This window comes from Rattus rattus, chromosome 7 (genome assembly GCF_011064425.1).
Source record: "Rattus rattus isolate New Zealand chromosome 7, Rrattus_CSIRO_v1, whole genome shotgun sequence".
Lineage (NCBI taxonomy): Eukaryota > Metazoa > Chordata > Mammalia > Rodentia > Muridae > Rattus > Rattus rattus.
In genome coordinates this window covers 5617158-5641221 of record NC_046160.1, presented here as the reverse complement: position 1 = coordinate 5641221, position 24064 = coordinate 5617158, and the positions used below count along the sequence as shown (strand labels likewise).

The 24064-nt window shown below is 54.2% G+C and overlaps 1 protein-coding gene across 1 annotated transcript in view; it reads left to right on the top strand.

Annotated features, from left to right (window-relative positions):
• The window catches only part of Ttc7a (tetratricopeptide repeat domain 7A), a 106118-nt gene that overhangs the window by 56428 nt on the left and 25626 nt on the right, over positions 1–24064 (top strand). Inside the window, exons 12-16 of the mRNA XM_032908718.1 lie at positions 3335–3452; positions 4385–4442; positions 5636–5708; positions 10916–11076; positions 22360–22476. Coding sequence (XP_032764609.1) covers positions 3335–3452; positions 4385–4442; positions 5636–5708; positions 10916–11076; positions 22360–22476 — 527 coding nt within the window. The remainder of the gene's footprint in view (positions 1–3334; positions 3453–4384; positions 4443–5635; positions 5709–10915; positions 11077–22359; positions 22477–24064) is intronic.

The following is a 24064-nucleotide window of genomic DNA, read 5'->3' as shown; positions in this document are numbered from 1 at the left end:
GTGAGCAGATCAGGTGCGGGAAGGAGCCCAGGCTAAGGAAAAGATAGGAGTCAAGTCCTTTAGTGTGTCTCCTCAACTGCTTATGACTCTGAGGGAGTTGTTCTCTCTGTGAGTGCCTCGGTTCCCTCATCTATAATCTGGGAGCCCGCTAATCAGGTGGCTGTGAGCCGTAGGAGATGGCGTGTCTGTGTCTGGCACATTGCTGGTATATGACAAATGGTGGCCAATACTGTTTACGTATGGCACCTTCAAAGTAGTACGCACTTAGAGATGGGTTGTTCACGGAGCACAGAAGCACAACAGCTCTCTTGCCACTGCCTTGTAGGTTTGAAAGTACTTACTACTCCCTGAAGAAAAACGCAGATTTTCTGCAAAGCAGGAAAAGCTACAGGAAGGGGCCCAGGAGAAACCGGAGGTCTTTACACAGAGCCCGCAGTCTCAGAAAGGCGCTCTCTCCAGTCCCTGGGAAGAGAGGAGGCAGGAGGGGCATCTGAGGCAGTGCGGGTGAATGAGGCTGTAGGCGGTAGAAGGCAGCCCTAGCCCAGCGCGTATGCCAGCTCAGCTCCGGGTCTGCTGTGCAGGAACCAAATTAGGAAACCCTCGGAGATAGAAAAGCCTGGGAAAGCACACGGCGTTTCCTTACTTACCAAGAGCGCAGTGGAACTGCCGGAGAGTCACACCCCCCCAGCCCCCCACCCCCACCCCCAAGTGTCAGAGAAGGAAACTGAGAGAGTGCAAAGGGTAGTCATGGACCCCTCTGACTGGTGTAGGCTGGAGTCACACAGCTCTACCATTTGCTGACTGGCTGGGGGTCACATAAGCTCCCCATACCTTATAACCTCCTGCTGTGGTGCTAGGACATGGCTGTCAGGCCTCAGGCTGCTTAGAAATCCAGAGGCAGGGGTATCTTCCCTAGGCTGCTCTGGGTGAGCATTAGAGTCACCATCAGAGTGGGGTCAGGAGACAGCACTGGGAAACCTTTGTCTACTTGTATTCTGACAAGAAAGAGAACCCTGTGCCACAGCCTCCCAGAGGACCACTGGCTGCCCAAATTGGAGGCAAGGAGGAGGTGTCTAGAGTCTGGACCTGAGATTCACAGGAGGAAGCTGGCAAGGATAGAAATAGTGTTGGGCAGCCAGGAACCATACACACACACACACACACACACACACACACACACACACACACACACACACACACCACAATACACATAGTCACTGCTGTTGATCTTGACAACTAGTTAAGCACACCAGACATCCCAGTCTCATGGCAGCAGTCCTCCCAGCAGCCCTCTGCAGGAGACACTGTTGTCCCAGTTTACAGAAGCAGGAACTGAGGCCCTCAGGATAATCTCAAAGGGCTGGAGACCAGGCAGTGTGCCCATTGCTCCGTCCCCATCAGCCCACCACTCTGCCTCTGTGAGGAGAGCCGACTCAGGAGTTGGGAACTGGTTCTGGGTTGGGAGCTAGTTCTGAATCTGTTGAACCTCAGAGCCAGGGCGGCAGGGCCAGATTCTAAAGCTTTCGGATTGCCACACCTGCTTCAGACGAAGAGAGACAGGCCCTAATAAAACATTTTGGCTTTATTTAGTTCTCATTTTGCTATGACAGCATCCCCTCCCCATTTGCTAGCTAAAGTACCCACATCTATTAATACCATGTGTAATTATTGTATTGTACATTAACTTACTTGGAATCAATACTGGTTTTCCTTTATAATTACCACAGTGATTCCGCATGCAGAAAGCCTGCCTTGTGGGTGTCACCAGAACTCAAAATAGTGTTAGCCCTGTAGGGACAGTTGTGAGTCTCAGGACTTTTCTTGTTTCTTACACAGTGGGCTCTCTGCCCTTCAGGTCTGTTAGCTTTCTTTTATGCATATGCCTCTTCATAGCGGGGACTTAGCTCACCCTCACCCATTGCTCTGCAGCTAACAGCCTCTGGCTCAGGCAATTCCACCAGAACCCAAGGAGAGACACTTAACCTGTGCACCCTCCCCAGCCGTGGCCGGTGTCAGGGCTACCCTCCTTAAATCACCTTAAGTCAGGATATTTGTAGGGTTGGGCGCCTGGCAGCCAACCTGAGCGGGAATCTGATCTCCACTGAACTGCCTGTGCGATTGTCTGGCCGGACGGAATACCTGTGACTGGGGCATGGCTGTCTGTCTGGCGCTGTGGAGAGGTGTGTGGGTGGGAGGGAGATGTTGAAGGAAGAACCCTGGCTTCCTGGACGATACATAGACATCCTCCTGTGCTTTGCACATAGCAGGTTAGGGGCGCTGACTTCCTTAGGGTTTCATTGCTGTGAAGAGACACCATGACCACGGCAACTCTTAATAAAGGCGAACATTTAACCTGGGGGAGGTTCAGTCCACTGTCATGGCAGCAAGCACAGCAGCGTGCAGGCAGACATGGCGCTGGAAGAGTCAAGAGTTCTACATCTTGATCCAAAGGCAGCCGGGGGAGGGTCTTTTTCCACCCTGGGCGGAGCTTGAGAATTACAAGACTTTCAAGCCCACCTGTACAGTGACACGCTTCCTCCAATGGGGCCATATTTCCTAATGGCGCCGCTTCCCATGGGCCAAGTATATTCAAACCACCGCAGGCACCTAGGGCAACACACAGACATAGCCCTAACTCCAGCCCTACACCCAGGCCAGCCCCACGGCCACGGGTGCCACAGGGTGCCCGTAAGTTCTGCCTCCCGGGCCTTCTCCTTGGGTCCCACGCTGTGTGTAGTAATGTGTACCCGTGAGGCCTGTGCCAGTTGGGCCTTTTCCAACTGGAACAATCCTCGGCTCCCAGGACAAAAACAGCCCAAGGCCTTTTTCCCCTGCATGTTCAAGCTCACTGGCATCCTGCTCCGGAAGGAAGGGAGCGAGCCCTAGACTAGCCTGTGTGGCAGCCCCCCTGCTCTGCAGGTTGGCCATGTTCAAAAGGCACATGTTCCCAAGGCCCAGCCCCGGGCCTGGCTCCCTGTCTGCTGGACGGGCCCTACAGGGGCCACGTGAGGAGGCGCCACGCGTACTGACCTGTTTGGAGTTCACGCTCTCAGCACTGCAGGCTTTGGGGATTGTCTTTCTGGACGAGCGGGGACCTGTGACCTTGAGCGCTGGCTGCTTGGGGGAACAGGTCCAGGGGGACATTTCCTGGTAGATCAAACAGCTGGTCTCCTGCTTAGTCGTGTGGCCTGGGTAAGTCACGTTGCCTACAATCCCAGTGAGAGGAGCTGTTCTGTTTGTGCTTGCGGCCGACAGTGCCCAGGTTGGTGACTGTGTCGCCTTCCCTGCTTAGGACAGCACAGCCCACCCCAGTGACCACTGCCTCTCTTTGCAGCTGGAAGAAGCAGAACACTTTGCCATGGTGGTAATTGGCCTTGGAGAGGAAGCAGGAGAGTTCTTGCCTAAAGGTTACCTGGCCCTGGGCCTCACCTATAGCCTGCAGGCCACTGACGGTGAGTGCCGGGCCCCAGGACTGTCTACTTAGGGATGTTGCAGCTTCCCAATGGCCTCCAGAGCTTGTCATTCCACTAGTCCCTGCTTCTCCACACAGACACTCTCACTCCTGTGGGACATGTGCATACACTCCCTGTCAGACACTTTAGCATACATGTGACATGTGCATGCACATACACTACTATACACATGCATACATACCACACACATGCGCACACACATCCCTCAGTTCCAAGAGTTTCTGCTGATGCTCAGACAACCACATTCCGCCTCATGGACCCAGGTCTGTCACCATGTCGGTGCTGCCCGGGCCACACTGCCTCTAGTGCTTCCTGTGTGCAGTGCCATCCATCCTTCACCCCACCATGACTTCCCTCTGCTCCTCATAGGCCTTCCTGTACCCTCAGCTCTGCAGTAACCCTCCAGGGTCTTTGAAATCCCTCCTCAAACGTGACAGACTCAGGCACCTACAGGAGTATCATATGGTTCTTATCCCTCCTGCCCTGGGCCACATGCTTCATTCCCAGCCATTCTAGTTCAGCCTCCCCACTGAGCAGACGACAACTACTTTGATGTCTTGAAGTCTGGAGGGCAGGAGGTGATTTTGCCCACGTGTCATGGTACCTGCTCCTGTGTGTAGCCTCAAGTAACCTTGAAGTTGTAAAGGACAGTGTGGTACTGGCGATCTTCTGCCCTTCATACATTACGCCATGGGACCTCCAGGCACTGTCATCCTGGCTACTGAGGTGGTCACCAATCCTTAGTTATAGTCCGCTCCTGCCACAGCAGTCTCGTATCCTGTCACTGCGACCCGAGGATGCAGATGAAACCCTTACAGGCTCCTCCTTCCTTGCCAAGTTCCTGTGCTCTGGGGATGGGCCCGAGAGATTTGCACTTCCTTAGTGACCCCTCAATCTGGTGTCTCCTGCAGCCACCCTGAAGTCCAAGCAAGACGAACTTCACCGCAAGGCCCTGCAGACACTGGAGCGGTGAGGACACCTAACCCTTTGCCTGTTTGTGTGCAGGATGATAAAACAGAGGGCCCACGATGCAGTTTCGCTCTCTGGAATGCATGTTCCTGTCTCCCTTTTATGGCTAAGGAAACCAAATTGCCGGGGGTCACCCAGCAGGCAGGAGTATGTTGTAGTGAAGAGACTTTGTCCTTAGCCCTGGGCAGTGGAGAGCCCAGTGGTCAGCTCCAAGCTGCGTTGCTCTATCTGCCAGGCCCAACCCTTGCTCACGGGGCTCTCAGGCGTCCACTGGTGTCGTGATACAGGACAGAAGGTGGGAAAAACAGCCTAAATGGCAGTGCTTCTTAACCTGTGGGTCGCCTTGGGGGTGGCATATCAGATATCCTATATATCAGACATTTACATTATGATCCACAACAGTAGCAAAATTACAGTTATTAAGTAGCAATGAGGTAATTTTATGGTTGGCAGTCACCATAACTTGAGGGACTGTATTAAAGGGTTACAGCATTAGGAAGGTTGAGAACCACAGAGTCCTTCTACCCCCTACCTGACCTTATCAGAGCTGCAGGAACCTCTCACTCACAGCCTGGGCCTCACCAACGTTTCCTGGATTCGGGAGTGAGGAAAGCAGTGAAGCTCCTTCCTCAGGCCCTGTCCTGCTCACACCCAGCCCACCTGAGCCTCCCTCCCCTGGCCTGACCCATGTGTTCCTCTAAGCCTTCATCCTCCACACAGAAGTGACAGGGACGTTATGGGAGGACTCCCTAGGACTCCTTGTAGCATTTTGATTGGGGCATGTGATCCAGCAGCCTCCCTCTGGAGCCGGTTGTTCCCCAGCCACAAAAGCAAGATACTACAGTCCTAAACAACACCTGAGGCCTCCCCGTCTCCCCTCCAGTGTTGCCATCCCTGAGGCTTCTTGCTCAGGCAGGGGGAGGCCCTGCTTCCTCCTCAGGGCAGTGTGCTGTCCTTGAGCAGGAGAGCCTCAGTCGGGCTGACAGGCTCTCATAGGGAAACAGCCAGGCAACATTCACAGATGTGAATGCCTGTCCTTCCCTTCCTTTGACATCTGTCACCTGTGGGAGCCATCGGCTGCCATCTGAGAGGGGTGGGCAGAGTCTCCCACCATATTGCCCACAGTGCCCAGCACAAGGCTAGCACGCTGCCCAGTTGGTAGTAACTGACTCTTGACTCGCTCCCCCCTGCAGAGCCCTGGAACTGGCACCGGATGACCCCCAGATTATCTTCTATGTCTCCCTGCAGCTGGCCCTCGTCCGACAGGTGTGTTGCCACAGTTCCTACCCTCAGATCCATTGGGCTTCTGACCGCCTCTCTCTGTCCCTCGTGTCCTTACCTTCTGTGTGAGCATCTTTGTGTGAGGGTCTACTGGGGATTCTGTTAGCGTGGTTACACCTCGGCCCACTTAGATAGGCACAGGGAAGGTTATTCTGCGCCCTAACCTTTTGTAGAATATTGCAGTCTGAGGAGCAGGTAAATGACCACAGCATCGTTTGCTTGTGTCCTGCACGCCAGCCCCAATGCAGGGGAAGAATGATTGGCACATGGGGCTATTTCTGGATTGGCTACTGTGTGACCCGAAGCTCTCTCCTGACCCTGGGCACACCACTGCAGGCCCTAATCTCAGGGGTTCAGGAGGGTCCTTCTGTCCACCAACTTCCTTTGTCCTACCAGGACTATCACCAGCATGACTACCCGTAGCTCTCCAGGTAGACCCCCTTTTCCTCACAGACATCCACGAGGTTGGTGTTGGGGACCCCAGCTGTCACAGTACTCCCTTGCCTCATGCCTTTCAGAGGCTTCATGCACCCTGCAGACCTCAGCCTAGTGCTCTGGGCATCTCTGGTGACTCACACACCCTGACTGCTTGGGGACCGCTGTAGGTGGCCTGAGACCCCACTACATCTCCCTTCCTGCCACTGGGAGCTAAACTCCAGGCTACCTGGGAGAAGCCTCACAGACCCTGTCTACAGCCGGACACGGTGGTGCAGCCTGCAGTCCTGACACTTGAAAGGCTAAGGCAGAATTCTTAAGATTGGGCCAGCATGGAGTTCCAGGCTAGTCGGGGACACACTGTAAGACATTGTCTCAGAAACCAAGCAAGAGAGAAAGAGAAATCTGCATTCATTCGTACACAGACAAGTGAGGATGCCCCTGGTAGCGCGTGCTGCTTCGATTCCTTCTTAAACATCCCACATAGGGACAAACTGAGGCCCTCCTAAGTCTAATACCTAGGAACTGGCAGAGCCATTTGCAGACTGGGCCCTGATCCCTGCCTGCCCGGAGGCTGGGCTCATTATCAAACCTGATGCTAAGCAGCTGGCTGTCTCCTCTGGCCAAGGGCAGTGAGGCTCTGCCTTTCACCCTCCTCTCCTTCCCCTGGAGCCCGCTTTTTCTGGACTTCTCACTGCGTGTTAGACCTCACTACTGAAAGCGCTTCCTTCTTGCCTTACCCTGGACTCCTTGTGCCTATCCAGCCTGACCTGTCAGTCTGAACCGTCCATCTTCCTCTCTGAGCCCCCACCCCTCAGCTCTTCTCTACCCAGTGGTTCCACCCATTCCTCCTGCTGCCTGCCCCTCCGCCCCTTTCTCCTCACTCCACCTTCTCCTCACTCCACCTTCTCCTCACTCCACCTTCTCCTCACACCACCTTCTCCTCACTCCACCTTCTCCTCACACCACCTTCTCCTCACACCACCTTCTCCTCACTCCACCTTCTCCTCACCCACCTTCTCCTCACACCACCTTCTCCTCACTTTCTCCTCACACCACCTTCTCCTCACCCCACCTTCTCCCCACTCACCTTCCACCTTCTCCCCACACCACCTTCTCCCCACACCACCTTCTCCTCCCCACCCACCTTCTCCCCACACCACCTTCTCCTCACACCACCTTCTCCCCACACCACCTTCTCCTCACACCACCTTCTCCCCACCCACCTTCTCCTCACACCACCTTCTCCCTCACACCACCTTCTCCTCACACCACCTTCTCCCCCACCCACCTTCTCCCCACACCACCTTCTCCTCACACCACCTTCTCCTCACACCACCTTCTCCCCACACCACCTTCTCCTCACCCACCTCTCCCTCACACCACCTTCTCCTCCACACCACCTTCTCCTCACACCACCTTCTCCTCACACCACCTTCTCCTCACACCACCTTCTCCTCACTCCACCTTCTCCTCACACCACCTTCTCCTCACTCCACCTTCTCCTCACACCACCTTCTCCTCACACCACCTTCTCCTCACACCACCTTCTCCTCACACCACCTTCTCCTCACACCACCTTCTCCTCACACCACCTTCTCCTCACACCACCTTCTCGTCCCCTCACTTGGCCCCCTCTGCTGTACACCCACCACCCTGACTCCCAGGCCCTGGCCTAGGCCCTGCTGGCTGGGTGCCTCTCTCTGGAGAGCTCACTCAGCTTCTGGAAACCGATGGAAAGTTACCTGAGCCCGCTCTATTTCGGGCGTCTGTAAGGGAACCTGGCTCTTGTCTTGCCGATTTCGTTAATGATAAGCCTTGGGTGTGCATTTTTAAACTCTGCAATTACTTACCTGTCTCTGATGAGTAGTGCCGATCTCCCGAGCAGTGGAAGCTGTGCACTTTCCTAGGGACACCAGGTCTAGGAAGCCTTGGAAGGTTGTGGGCCTTGAGTGGATTCCTAGGCTAGCGTCGTCGTGCATGAGGGTCTCTGTGACCCTACCTTCTGGCTGGCTGCCCTGATCTATAACATCTGGGGATTTGGATCCTAGGATGTTGGGGTCTGGTCTGGTGAGTCACTGGGTGGGGACAGACTTGGAGAGTCACATAAACTAAGATGGCAGCCACACTGGCCTTGGCTACTTCTTCATGTTCTTCTTGACCTATGCACAAGTCTAGGCCCAGCACTTGGTGCCATGCCCTCCTCAGAGGCCATAAGGAGACCATTGAGAGGCTGGCCCAGTGGGAATCCAAAGCACCACAGGGACCACATGAGGCTGGTGAGATCGAGCCTCTTAGAAGGCTCTGCATAGTCAGTGGTAGGACATATGCTTAGCATACGAGAGGCCCTGGGCTTCAGTCTCCAGCACAGCATTTAAAAAAAAAAAAATCGCGGGGTTGGGGATTTGGCTCAGTGGTAGAGCGCTTGCCTAGGGAAGCGCAAGGTCCTGGGTTCGGTCCCCCCAAGGTCCCCCCAGAAAAAAAAAAAAAAAAAAAAAAAAAAAAAAAAAAAAAAATCGCGCCCTGTTGTGGACAGAGCCTAATGCAGAACTAATACAGCTGCCAGTGGGCAGGCGCCTTTGGGGGAGCAGAAAGGGGTCTACAGTTCCTTTGTTGTGCGGTCTTGGGAGGCTTAGGCCGGAAACACAGACTTTGGAACACCCAGTAAGCTGGTGCTCTGATGGGCGTGTACCATAGCTCAGCCTCCTGGTACACAGGTTGCCTGCCTGACCACATCCTACTGCAGAGGAAGAGCAGACCAGAGGGGTGTTCCTGACTCACCCCAGGTTCCAGCAGAGCAGTGGAAGAGCTGGGGCACACACGCTCTACCTAGGAGCCAAAACCTCGGGCCCCGTGAGAGAGAATGTGAGTGGGAAGGGCATTTCTCCATCGGTGTCCTGTAAGGTTGTTTTCCTGCTGTGGTACACATGAGCAGAGTGACGGAGGAGCCTGGCTGTGCTGGGCTTGGAGCCAGCACGCTGCCTACACAGGCCGTCCTAACCCTCCTCCTGCCTGCCTGCCTGGGGTGAAGTCTCTCCCTGTCCTCTCTTCTGGTTATGTGGCCACAGCCTTCGCAACCACCAGGGGTAGGCAAGGGGATGGGTGGGCCTTCCGACAGAAGCAGGGCCTTTCAGTGAGGTCACCATTCACTGAGGCAGCAGGGAGAAGAAGCCACATGCATTCTGGGAAACTGAGTCCAGTTGGAATGCTAGGCTGAGGAGGGAGGCGATGGGCTGGACACCACCATAGCACTCTGACCCCGCAGTTTAGGAGAGTTAGCCGGTGTCAGAGATTCTCAGCCTGTGGGTTGCAACTGCCACAGGGGTTGCGTGTTTGATATCCTGCATGCCAGGTATTATGATTCATTAGTGCAGAATTACATTCCTGCAAAAATACATTACAACAAAAATGCAGTTATGAAGTAGCAACAAAATAATTTCATGATTGGACTGTATTAAAGGATTACATTAGGAAGGCTGACACCGCCCTGCCCTGAGTCCCTCGTTAACAGGCTGTGTGGGCTTAGCAGCCTGTGCTAACTGGATCTGAAATGCCAGCCCCTCGGGATGGGGATGATTGAGCAGACAAGGGGTTAAAAGATACACAAGCGTGTCCAACTGTGTGCACCCTACCAGTCAGATTCATCTCAGTAAGGCATAAGCCTAACATGTAGAAAACAGAATTCCGAGAGTCAGGAGGTCCCAGGGATAAGAGAACCAGATCTTTCAAATTCACAAATGAGGTTTCTCTAACAGCCCAATAGTCCCCAAAGAGCCTGCTGTTTTGATCAAGTAGCAGGTGACAGGTAGCCCCAGGGGTGCTGGGAGCTGGAGAAGGAGGAGGCGGTGAAGGTGGGCGCACACTAGCTCGTCGGTGGGAGCATGTTTCCACTGGTGGCTCTCAGAGTTTCTTTCACTCCTTAATATTTATGGAAACTTCCCAGACCCTGCAAGGGTTCTCAGGCCAGCCCACGTGAGGAGAGTTCACTGAACTTACTGACCTCCGTGGTCCAGCCAGGAAAGTGTGAAGGAAGGTACGCATGGAGACCTTATGATCCATCCTGAGCTGTGCTGTGCTCCGTAGAGCTTCCTCGACGGAGGAGACCATCAGATTCTTCCCAGTCCCAACTAGGAGCAAGGGCTTGGCAAGGCAGCAGAACCAGCATTGTGTTATCTTCCTTGCCTGTCTGTCTGCAGGACTCAAAGCAGTGGGAGCTGGAGTCCTTCCTCAGCACCAGGAAGAGAGGCAAACCCAAGCTGTAAACACTGAGCCTCCGCGTGGCAGCAGGTCTGCCTCACCCGTGTAGCTTCTCAGACTTTCCACGGCTTTCTCGTCCCTGCGTGCTCTGGCCTCATCTTCCCTCTCTAATCTCACTGTAGAACAACACATGATTATTAGGTTGAAAAGCACAGAGTACAAAAACCAATGCTACCATCCAGCTAGGCCTCACACTGTCATTCATCCCTGCTGCCTCCCTGCCCTTGGTCACACTACCACCCACCCGGAGCACTCCCCGAGTGGGACGCTGGTGACCCTGTTAGCCAGGCTCTGGGAAGGAGCCTCCCCTTGTGGTGGGCAGCCTATACCTAAGGCTCCCTCCTCCTTCCATTCTAGATGCTTGCCTTTGTCTGCCCACCCAATCCCTTGCCAGGCTGTCTGATGGGAGATGTCTGTCCCGGGCTGACTTGAGTAGGACTGAGCCATTTCGTGTTGGAGTCAGAGAGGAAGGTCCCTAACCTGGCGGTCTCTCCTGGCAGATCTCCAGTGCTATAGAGCGTCTTCAGGAGGCCCTGACGGTGTGCAGGGATGACGCCAATGCCCTCCACTTGCTAGCACTGCTCTTCTCTGCCCAGAAGCATCACCAACATGCCCTGGATGTCATCAACATGGCCATCACCGAGCATCCTGAAAATTTCAAGTGAGTCTCCTGGGGTCACTGCTGGGTAGAGGCCGGCTTGGTTACTGCATGGCTGCCTGTGTACACCTCAGCTTGTCACACTGCCAGCCGGAGCACAGAGTATAGTGTCCTTTGCATAGACAGGTTTGTGGGCAGAGCGACAGGGAGGCATAGGAAGGACAAGGGGTTGTGGCGCTATGCGGAGGGTGCTTGGCGCGGACTCGTGAACTGGTGGGGCTCCTGGGCACCGCATAGAGGCTGTGGGCTCCAGGGGAGGACTGGTGGATTGCATGTGTACAGGAGAGCACTTCCACGTAGCCCTCCAGTCCTGGGGGTACCCCTTGGTAAGGCGTGTGACGTAATCACGACCCTGACACAACCAGCCAAGGATAGAACCGTAAAGCTATCTGGGCTGGTGGAGGGCAAAGGACCATTCGAACTGCATTCTTTTCCGGAAGCTGGGGGAATGGTTATCTTCCTTCAGGGTGGCCTTGACGATTCATGTTTACCCCACCGACCACACGCCCTGCTTCTTGGAGCATAGTTCACGGTACACTGGGTCAGGGAGCAGCAGCTAGGGTAGGATTGGTCTCTTTCCCCTCACCATAAAGTCGTCAAATCAGGACAGCAGGCTAGCCAAGGCAGAAGCCACACTGTGGCTCTGTGAGGAGATCTAGGGGGAGGTCATGCTGGATGACCCCTGAGCCTCTTTCCTGCTTCTCTGCACCCAGACTGTCTGCTGTCTATAATCTAAACCACCCCCAGCCCAATTCCTGATGCTGTCCGGTCCTCTCCACATACCCGACTCTCCTGCCCAGTGGATCCTAGCTCTTCATAGGGCGTAGAGCATGTGTCTGCTTAGATAGTCCATCCTTGTACTCTTCATAGGGCATAGAGCATGTGTCTGCTTTGATAGTCCATCCTCGTATAGGGGGATAGCTTGGGCTTCGAGCCTGGCTCCATCCAGCCTTCGAGAAATGATCATTCACTTTTATAAGACGCTTCAAGGATCCTGAAACACAGACCAACAGTTGTGGACAACAGGAAACCCAGGTGTCATACAGCAGTGCCAGGTGGTAGCTTTATTTATTTTTAATTTTTAAAAGCTACATTTATATGGGGTAGTACACATGTGCGGTGGCACGTGTGCATGTCAGAGGACACCTCGAGGTCGTCGGTTCCCTCCTCCTGTTGGGTGAATTCTGGAGATAGCACCCAGGTCTTCAGGCTTGGTGGCGAATGCCTTTACCCACCCAGTTATTGTCCCAACCCTGTGGTTTTTATATACAGTAAAAATCCAGATGATAAGAGGCCTCTGCTGTCCACAGTGGATCCTTGCTTCTCCCAGACTCTATCCTCTCCTGCCTGGCAGGTCCTGACTCACTGCTGCTGGTCTGCGCGCTAGTATGTGGGTCTCCTCGTGCCTGCACACGTGTGTGTGTGTGCGTGCGTGTGTGTGTGTGTGTATTTATTCTGTTGGTTGGACAGAAGTGGGAAAAGAAACACTCCAGGAGAAAAGCTCGGAGCTCTTGAGTGGGAGGGGAAGGAGCACCCCGCCCCCTGTCAGACCCCGCCCTAGCAGAAGGACTGAAGGGCCAAGGCACTTAAGTGTTAGTTTCCAAACAGATCTTCCATGAAAACTCGAATGCGAAGGGGGAAACAGGACTACACCTCCCATCCCTGGCCCTCCCTCATCGCTTCTCAGCATCTTTCCTGCACTGAATGTCCTACTGGCCCAGCATCCCACCCCATCCCATCCCCCACCCCACCCCACCCCCGCCTGCTCTGGGAGGCCATTTCCCTTGCCGAAAGTCTTCCTGAGCCCCAAGCTGTGTGAGACATGCTAGGATCTACTCCTTTGCTTCCTCGACCACCCCAGGAAGATGCTTTCCCCCAGTGACTTCACTCTCACTGTCCTGTTGCGGCTCTAGAATGGATTGGACAGCTCCTCACTCCCTTGTGGTATGAGTGAGCCCCACTGCTCTGCCCAACTGCACTCACAGGCAAAGGGAGAGGTTTGGGCTTTGAGCCTTGTGCCTACCACTCCACCCCCACCCCTTCAGGAGGAGCCCCATGGGTGTATGTATGTGAATGAAAACCTTTCTGTTTGCAAGGAGATAGCTTTCAGCAGGTTCTTAAAGGGACCACGACCCCGTGGTGATGGTGGAAGTGGGTGTTGGTCTAGACTGTGGTGTTTGCCTGGAAAATAGTGCTTCTGCGGGAAGAGCCTTAAGGGGGCAGCCTATGCCATGAGAACTGCTCACTGACAGAGACTGCACTGAGGGGCAGCAGGAGCTAGCTCTAGGGTGTGAGACACTGCACAGTGTGGTTCCCTGTTACTACTGAGTGTTCTGCAGAGCACAGGGAATGAGTGTGATGGACCCCGAGGAGAACTCCCCTACTCAGTTTGCTCAGTTAGCAGGGTCAGGTGATGTGGAGAAGTTGTTCTTCATCAGCTCCCAGACCCAGAGCTCTGCTTTGATCTGAACTGGCCCTCAAAGGCTATAAAACTAACCAGACAGGAATTCATTCAAGACACCAGAGTGTGAGAAAATAAATCTTTCTTATAGAAAAAAAGTTATACACACACACACACACACACACACACACACACACACACACACAGTTCCATCCAGTGACCGAGTCCCTTTGCAAATAAATTAAAACTGTTCCCCACAGATGAAACCCTGGAATGCAGAAACCCATGGATTAGCAGGAAATGTCATTGAGACCATTATGGGTCAGGGATCACTGAAAAATGTCATTGCTTTTCGATTGACTGTGCGTCCTGCTTCCCCAGCTGCCCCCTGAGCTAGGAGAGGCCATGTGGGGCTCTAGCTCTTGCTAGCAGTTAATTAAACCAGCAGTCCAGTAACTAGTGCTCAGCAAAGCAACCCAGACCAAACCGCCTCAGCCTGACCTCACCATCCCTAACAAAGTACTCTCAGGCCTGTGACATAGGTTGTCTCCCACCAAGCACCTTGCAGGGCTATCCTGGTGGCCAAGCCTTCTAGAGACTTTTCCTTTCTGCAGAGTCATCAGTTCAGTGGATCCAAGAACTGTCCCCATGGAGGACAGAAGCCAGCAGGTCAGTGTAGGGTACTTTGTGGCCCTCTGCTGCTTGGGAGAGGCCTAGACAAAGGAGGAAGCTGGCCGCTAAGCGGACCCCCACCTTATGAGTTTATCCTAGTGTGAGAGCTGGTCAGGTCACTGCCGTAAGTCACTTCTGGGGCTTAGGTGCCGCCCGCAGCAACGTGTTCCTCTTTAAATAAAATAAATTTTGAAAATCTCCCCTGCTCTTCTGCCTCTCAAGTGCGCTGTGAGACCCGGACTGAGGGTTGCAGGTTGGTAGACGGCTGTGTCCAAGTGTGGAGGGAAGGCCACGAAGTCCCATTGACACCTGGCACTGAGGGCGGGTGAGCCAGGAGCTGAAGGAGGGGTACGGAGGAGGCCGGGCTGTGAGTGACACAGGGAACAGTCACTGTTCCCACACAGGCACCATCTAGGCATGCGGGGCAGGACCCAGCCTCGGTGAGCCCAGCTTCTGAAACCCTTCTCACTCAGGGATTAAGAAGCCAAGTGGAGGATGGCCTTTGGTTAGCACGGCTCAGGTTTAAAAAGGCGGAAACGTGACGAGGCAGACTGATTCCTCCACGGGGACAACACTGTATGTCCTCACACAGCCTGGCATGATGGAAACCAGATACCCCCAGCAGCTTCCTGAAATCCCATGGGCTTCCCACTAAGCCCTGGACACATGTACCAGGCGGCCAGGAGGCTCAAGGCCAGGCAGGCCACGGGCTTCCTGTGGGGAAAGTGAGACTTTTAGCAGCCCCAGAGTTGTCTTTGCTGGCCCTTCCCATGAAGAGGCAGCTGGGAAGCCTGACCAGGAGGGACAGGAGTATGGGGTAGGGAGGAATGGCCATGGTGCACACTGTAAGGAGATGGTTTTAGGTAACACATTCCTTTAGCTTTAGTCAGGACCTTGTAGTGAAGGTCACTATAGAAACCAAACAAAGTTCCTAGGCCAAGGATGGGAGCTTTCCAATAAGCAAGCTGTCAGTCATCCCCCGCCCAGCCCTGGAGGCCTGCCAGGCTGACTCTGAGGACCCAAGGCCCTCAAGTGACACGGGAGCAAGTGTGTGTGTTTTCTTCCTAGCTCCACAGTGGGCAGGGCCACCTCCCCACCCATTATCTGACACAGTAGGCATTCCTGAGAGCCCCTGCTGGCCCAGCCCCCTGGCCCTAGGAGACTTGGGAAGTCTTGAGGGAATGTGTGTCAGAGCCCCAGAGGACTTTGCCAGTGTAGGAACAATGTGGCTCTCCACAAGCCACTGCTCGCCCCAGATCAACACATGCACTGCTGCAGCCATCTGCCCCAGGAAACCAGGGCTGTTTTGGAAAATGTTTGACGTGATATAACTAGGTATTAGCTGGAGCCCGACTGTAGCTAGATCCAGTCGAGGCTGAAGCTGAGCCTCTAGGGCATTTCTCCGAGTTATCTGCCTGCCCCTCACATGCACACCTATTTATCAGGTTGCACGGGACACATTTCTGGAGGGGCAACCCACCAAGCAGAAGGGATCAGAGTCCGGGACTTCTGTTAACATTTCTGCCATAAACCCAGTGTGTTTATTGGATTGTTCTTATTAAGGACTTGTGCACATCAAAAGGATGCTTAAAATACCAACACTTGAGGAGGGGTTGGAATCAAAGGTATTAACACAAACATAGTTTATCACTCTGCTGGGTTCATTAAACATGCTTGGCGGCCACAGTGCGTGGGGACAGCAGCCAGGACACTCTGGCCATGTGGCCGAGGAAGTGCTAAGCCAGGCATAATCGCTGGCCCCCTCAGGTCCTTCTCAAAGGTCACCTCCTCCTTGGCTGAGCCGGGTTGACATTCAGCATTTCTTCTCCTCAGCTCTCTTGTGAGCGCCTCTGTGGTCTCGTTCTGTGTGACTCGAGAGGACCCAAGACAGAGGCCTGTCTTCATTATCTGTGCTCTGCCCACAAGAGCCCGTCTCCTCAGTGGAAAGCCACCAGGGTTAGCACACTGGGTGGAAAACACAGATACAGAGACTAAAGCTATCTATATACCAGGCCAGAGCCTACCCTTGTCCTACCTAAGAGCTTCTCGAACAGCCTGCAAGGCCTTTGTTGTGTGATCGTGTTCAAGTCTGGAGAGCTTACCTAGGGGGTTGTTTAGTGATCTGTGGTAGGACGGCATTGGGAGGCTGGTGGGGTGGGTCAGCCGGCAGTCAGTACTGCACAGGCGGGAAGAGTACGTTCAGGGCACAGCGTGCCAGGCTGGGGCTCCTCACCAGGTGGGGCAGGGCCTTTGAAGGCCAGGAGCTGAGACTTTCGGGCTGTTGCCTTTTAAAGCTTCAAAGTCGGATCGAGTTCAATTTATTAAGAGGCAGAGGATCATTGTGAGCCTTCAAGGATTAGGGAACTTGGGTCACAGTAATCCTCTACACCAGGGGAAAATCATTAGCTTTAAGGTTAAGAACTGCTAAAAAGGGTCCCTTGAGTGTTGAAGATTAGTCTGAGGGAAAGTAATAAAGCTAGGGGTGGCGCCTCCCCTCTCAGGAAGCCCATCCCCATTAGGGTCCCTGTAAAAATCACACCCTCACAGAGCATGTGCCTGAGTAATCAGCCCTCACCCTCCTGCCTTCCCCAGAGCAGTGGAATATGGAGGACCTAGGGAGCCCTGCATCGCTTAGCATGACCCTGGCATCCTACATGAGGTCTGGACCTCCTTGCAGAAAGAAGCCTGATGATTGCAGACTGAATGGGAACCTAGAGGGACTGGCTGGTGCTGTGGGTGGTGGAGGGAGGACAGCTGCCCCCTGGCTCCGTGCCCATCCTGTTATTCTGTCATGAAGTGGGGACCTCTGTACCTACTCCAGAACTTTATCCCTGCTTTTCGGGTCTCCTAGTTACCTGGTCTCTCTGGCATCCACATTTCCGGGTCCCCAGAGACACCTCTGCTCTCGGACCTAAACCACTGCACTGCAGACGAGGCCAGACTCCCCCATGCATTATTGGGTTTGAAGGTCTCTCTATGGCAGAGACTTGAGCCTCTTCTCTGCCTGCTGCCCCAGTGGAGGGGTGTGAGGCTGGACACTTGTACACCCCAGGGGACCCTCAGATTGGAGGGACAGGAGATTCCTGGGGTGGAAAGAAGAGAAGGGGAGGAAACCTGGAGGATTTGGGCATCTCACAGCCCTGGTCCTGCTTAATCATTTTGGCTGGACTTTTTATTGGTGTCATTTTTAATAAAACACGATCCTCCAGCCTCTACCTCCTGAGTGCTTGGAGCATAAGCTTGTACTGCTACACCACCATAATTTGACCGTATAGCTCTGATGTGAAGAAGTTAATGGTGGAGTAGGGTGACATCGAGCCAGATTAAATACCCGGGTAGCGGATGCTGTGACCTGCTTGAGACCCTGGGGCGTTGCACTTCTGCACTGATCCTCTCCTCCCAGCGCCCATCCCGGGAGCCATAGGAACTGTTACCATTTGCGTTTTACACATGAGGGCATGGATGGGGCTCTGAGTTCAAGTGTCTTAGCCCAGGCTCCATGGCTCCAAGCAGGGATGCCAGTGTCCTCAAAGTCAGCTCAGCTCTCTGAGGCCAAGCTGGGGAAGCCAGGGCGCCCTCCCTGTGCTCAGGCTCTGGCCTGAGGAGTTAGACTTTACAGCAGCGTGGCCCTCACTCAGAGCACACCCTGCTTTTCCACTCAATTATATGTTTTCTATAAAAATAGAACTCTTCATTAAAACGGCACAGCAGGCCACCAGCTAGAATTACTAATTACTGTCCTTTAAAGAGATAATGTCCCCTTCGGTACATGCGACACACCTGCCGCCACCCTTCAAGGAGCCAGGGAGAACAAGAAAAGCCTCCCTCCCGGGACCTCAAGAGCACAGTGGGGCCCAGTGGGCCGGGAAGAATGGAATGTCCTGGGAGCTTCCCTGAAGACTTGCTTCCCTGAAATTGCTCTGGTCCCTGGGGACATCTAGAGGCTATGAGGAATCCTCCCGATTTAACTCTTCTGTGCTTTGACTTGGGCCTGTTTGTTGAGGATGAAGGAAGGCTCTGGAAGATAAAACTTAACCAGCATGGAGGGACCCGGGCCTGACAGGAAGACAGGTCTGAGAATAACAGATAGCTGTTCTCAAGCCACTGGACAGCCTACGTTGTCCCATGGCTGGCTCGACTGTGCAACTGCACAGGCACACTTGGACAGGCGGGGGCTCTTGTAGAGATGAGGTAACAGATGTGCACCAGGGGACCAGAGCCTGGGCCATGCTCAGGAGAGCTGAGCTCCTAGGCAGTGGGCTTCCTTCCGCACTCTAGCTTCCTGCTAGGACCAGACACTTGCAAGAGGGTCATCACAACCAAGGAGGGGGTTTCCCATTGTCACACAGGCTACGGACTACTGAGCAGGCCAGGAAGCTCGGGCACTTTCCAGAACCTTCTAGGCTACTATCCTAGAAAGGTGGTGTTCTGGGTCTGATAAGGTCTCCTCCTCTCTTCCTCTTCTTCAATATTCTTTATTTAATATATGCGAGTACACTGTCACTGTCTTCAGAAACACCAGAAGAGGGCATCGGATCCCATCACAGATGGTTGCGAGCCACCATGTGGTTGCTGGGAATTGAACTCAGGACCTCTGGAAGAGCAGTCAGTGCTCCTAACCACTGAGCCATCTCTCCAGCCCAAGGTCTCAGCTGTTCCTCATGTTTAGGACAGCTATGGCTTCCCTGGGGTTTCAGCCTCCTGGGGAGAGTATGTGAGTAGGTGATTTCCCTCCTGTTTTACAGGTATGGAACCTGTGACATGCTCAACAGGGGTGGGGCCTCTGATTCACGTTTCTGCCCCCAGGCCAGTGTTCATGGTGCACTGTAAGGGCAACAGTGATCAGAGGTGACCATCCCTCTCCTGGGAAAGCTTTATCAGGGCCCAGGAGATGCTGGTATTCCAGTCCTACAGAAAAATTTCAGTTATACTTTTTGCCTTTGACCCCGGAGATGAAGAACCCCTAAACCCCTAGTCAGAAAGTGCCAGATACCTGAACACCGCCTTTAGAATGGACACGGTGCACTGGAGCGCACGGCTCCTCCACAGAGCCTGTCACCTGAACCTGCGCCATCTGGGCTGGATAACGAAGGCCTTAGTGAGAAATGGATCCAAGCCTGAGGATCCCTGTCGCCACCATTACGTCTGACGCTGAGTTTGAGACAAGCCTGCAGTGTGTACTTCCTACAGCCACGTGGAGATAGAAAAGCTGCAGGGTGGCATCTGTGTCAGAGATGTGACAACAGGGAAGGTCGAGCCCCAGCAGGAGCTACTTCGTGAAGGGGAAAGTGTCGGGGAGCTGCCCGAGGTCACTGGGAAGAGGCAGGAATGGGAGGCAGAGCCCAAACCGGAAGGCCTTGAGGGCCACACTGAGACCTAGGTACTGGTGGTGTGGACATTAGGCAGGACGAGCTCTGTTGTGTGATTCCTCTGGCAGTGCTCAACTTCCAGCCAAGGAAGTCTCCTCGGGAGCCAATTTGGAGCCTCAGGACCCTCAGCCTGAGGCTCACACCCAGGGGTGATTGTTGGGGCTCTTGCCCAACATAGAGAGGATGTGGTTGGGTTGAGAAATTCCACTCCAGGTCACTCAAGCTAGTGGAATGTCAGCCACCGGGAGGGAGGATACAGCCTGTGTTGATGGAAGCTGTGTATCCAGCTCAGCCTTTCTGTCCCAGGCGCATGAGACCTCTGGCCAGTCACCCTAGCTCTGACACGGGGACCTGGGTGTGACTCAGTGGCAGCAATGACCAAGAAGGCTGTCTGTGGAGATCCCCAATGGCTGGGGGCTGGGCTGCCCTGGGAACTCCAATGCTCTGGCTACCCAGGGGAAGGTGGGCTTAGGCTAAACCTCCCTAACCCTTGGCTCGAAATGCTGTTGTCTTCCTGTCCTGCCTGAGTTTCTTCACTCTCCCACCTTGTCATCCACACCAGCAAGACTCTGCTCCTCCTCTCTCTGGAGTCAGATCCGAAAACACAGCGCATGATTCTCTGGTCAGGCTGACATTATAGCACTCTAATTGCTACCTTAAGGCAGAAATTGTATCTTCTATGTCATATTCCCAAAGGCAGAGGCACCTCCTAACGTTGGCATATTGGACTCTGCAGGGACCTGGGGAAGCAGAGGCACCCACACCCATTGTCCCCTGCAGATCCGCCCTCCTGGCTGAGCCCCGTTCTGCTCAGTTTCTACCCTCAGGACCTGACAGGCAGAAGATGAGTAGTGGGCATGATGTTCAAGAAAGACTGCAGAAGGACTGGGTGAGGGGGCTTTAAAGTCAAGGTTGAGCTCGGCATGGTGGTGTGCCTGTCACAGAGGCAAGGTGCTCATCTTCGACTTAAGTCGACATCGAGAGTTCCAGGTGTGCCAGGAGCCTGTCTCAAAAGCCAGACTGAACAAAAACGGAAAAGGTGGCAGAAGTGGTCTTGTGGCATGCTAAGGCTGGGGTTCCAGACCCTAATATCACACAAAGCAGGGTGCGGACATAAAAGTCACAGCTCTCATCTTAAAGGGAATAAGAGACAGCTTCTCCTGGAGCCATTTCGGGTGACCGTGGTCCCAGAGCACAGATTTAGGTTACCCCAAATTCCATGTTCCAACATGGAAGCAGGGGTTTTTGGGGTTTTTTTATTTTTTTTTTGTTTTGCTTTGTTTGTTTTAAAGATTTTATAGTTTTGCAGAGAAAGTCATAAATTCGGAAGATGTTTAAAATACGACAGTGGGTTGACTGGGATGGGGGAAGCTTCTCTATCGGCCTAAGAGGCTGTCTACTGACATTCTGAGCTTTCAGATTGGAAACTCTTTGGAAGTTTTCGCTCATAAGGGCATAGCACACCTGTAGTCACAGCAGCATATGGTAGGTAGAGGTGGGAGGATCCGAGACCCAGGGGCATTCCCAGCCATACTGTGAGTTCTAGGCGGTCCTAGGCGGCCTGAGAGCCTACCACAGATCCGTCAGTCCAGGCCGATGGGCAGGTGGAGAGGGGAGGCTGTGGCAGGGAGGGGGCAGGTGGAGGGGGAGGGGACAGGTGCTAACACAGCAACACAAAAGGCATTGTTGAGAAAGAGTGGGGAAAATATGTGTGCTCAGAACCCAGACCCTCTTCTGAATAGCACACTAGGGTAAATTTCACCTCTTCGTTATTATCTACCAACTCATAGTTTAAAAGGAGTTGTAAAAGGCCCAGCGGATGGACCTGGGGGCCCAGGTTTCAGTCCAGAGAAAAGTAAGGCTGGACCTTCTTGGGCCGGACTGCAGCCTGGGCTCCTCATGGCCTGGGCACCTCACATGGGGTTCACAGCACAGGTCGGCCTCCCTGGAGCAGGCCTGTGTGGCCACATGAGCCATGCTTGCTGTCAAGTTTATGGCCCAATGGTCGCACTCACTGATTCCCTTGGCAGCGGTGAGGTGGATCAGAGGGCCTCCGTGCTTGCTGACCACTCTAGAACTGGGCCGCAGCCTTGTATGGGTCACAGAGGCTCAAAGGTTGTCCAGGTAGCTGGTGTATAAAATATATTGCCAGTGTGTTGATCTCTAAACACCAATGTGCCGTGATACTTCCATGCTGCCTGGTCCTCCTCTTCCGGCAAAGGTAGACTCCCTAACAAGAGAAGGCATCACTTAACACGGCAAGGCTTCCCAGCCCTCCCTAGTCCTTTAGTGAACAAGAGTGCTAATGATCTGGGTTAAATGCTTTGGCCTCTGCTGATGTGTTCAGGGTATTGATTGAAAGCCGTCTTCTGACTACAGGAATATGGCCCAGACATACATGCAAGATGAGACACAATAAAAGACTACTTTCCAACTGTGGCTCTTTGAGGCTTGATCCTGTGCCCTCTGGGGCACAGAAGTATAAATCCTGGCCATGTGTTAGGACTCAAGATGTTACTTAGCTGAGCTGGTAAAGGGGCAGACTGCGCCAGTTGGTCAGAGCTGGGGCACAGTTGACTACCGTAAGAAGTGGGTGAGGTAACTGTGTGGTCAAGGCGGGTGGGTGAGTGAGGCAGGCGCCGGCAAACACTAAAAGGTATCTCACTGTTTGGCTATGAAGATGAGGGGAAACTGAGGCACGGAGGAAAAGCTAGCATCTGATTGGTGTGGTGGAGGCTGTGCCTTCTGGGGGCTGTGAAGGTGAGCAGGCGGTGTGGAGTCCCCCCGGCCGCGCTGGGAGGGAAGCCTCGCCAGGGCCTGCTGACTGAGCTCTCCTTCCCATAGCCTGATGTTCACCAAGGTGAAGCTGGAGCAGGTGCTGAAAGGCCCGGAGGAAGCCCTCGTGACTTGTAGGCAAATGCTGCGACTGTGGCAGGCCCTGTACAACTTCTCTCAGCTGGGGTAAGTGGCTGTCATTGCCTCTGGGTTGCTCGGGGCAGTGGGCAGAGTTGGCAGGTGGTGGCTGCCTGAAAGGCCACAGTACCCACAGAATGTGGTTGGCGGTTTGAACGGAGATGTGGAACTCAATGTTCAGGGCTTCTTGTTCGCAGTTCAGTTTGAAGCCCCTGGCAGGCAGAACTCTAGAACCCCACAGAGACCCGGTTAGAAGACGGCATCTGAGAGAGCTCCTGTGCTTCTTGCTTACGTCTGGTCCTGCACCAGTTGCGTGCGTCTTCTCCGTTACCAGAGACTCACTCAGCCCTTATCTAACGTGCCAGTCACTTGTCTGTTGTGGGACCCACAAGCTGAGAACTGCCGCCTTCGAGAGCCCTCTCTCCTGGTGAAGTCAGGGGAGGCCCAGGAAAGTAGGATGGAGTGGACAAACCTGAGGGTCAGCCCTCTCCTTGCAGGCCAGTTGGCCTGGGAGATTCCAGAGTGGGTAGAAACTTCTGGAAAGCTGTGTGTGGTGCATTTTTCACAGAGGGAGTAGAAACACTCCCTGGCGGTGGGCACGGGAAGGCCAAGGATCATCCTTGGTATTGGCATTCAATGCATTTTGCTTTCCAGCCCTTTGGTTGGAGCGGCTGGAGTAGGTGCACACACTGGCCCAGTTTGCACAGGAGTTTCCTTGGAGCTGCTGCCCTATCTGTCTGGCAGGTGGGCTGCACATCCAAGTGGTCAGTCTAGACAGGGCCCCAAAGAGGGGTAGCTTTGACTCGGGGCAGCTGTGGACTACCAGGTGTTCTAGGGGCTGGGGCAATTGAGCTGACGTCCCACGTCAACACACACACACACACACACACACACACACACACACGCGCGCGCACTCACGCACACACGCGCGCACCCACGCACACACACATACACGCACTCACACACACGCACACGCACTCACGCACACACGCGCACACACACACGCACTCACGCACACTCACGCACACGCACTGACACACGCGCACTCACGCACACACACGCACGCGTGCACTCACGCACACACACGCACTCACGCACACACACACTCACGCACGCACACGCACGCACACACACCCACCATCCACATACACAAACAGACACACAGACACACACACACACACACACATACACACACACACTCACGCACACACACGCACACACACTCACACACACACACACACACGCACACACACACACACACACATACACACACTCACACACACACGCACACACACGCACTCACGCACTCACGCACACACGCGCGCACACACACGCACTCACGCACACACACATGCACACACACACACACATGCACGCACGCGCACGCACACGCACTCACACACGCACACACCCACACACGCACACACACACACACACGCACTCACACACACACACACACGCACTCACGCACACACGCGCACTCACGCACACACGCGCACACACACGCGCACGCACTCACGCAGACACACACGCACTCACGCACACACGCGCGCGCACACGCACACGCTCTCCCGCACACACGCGCACACACATGCACTCGCGCACACACGCTCACACACATGCACCCACGCACACG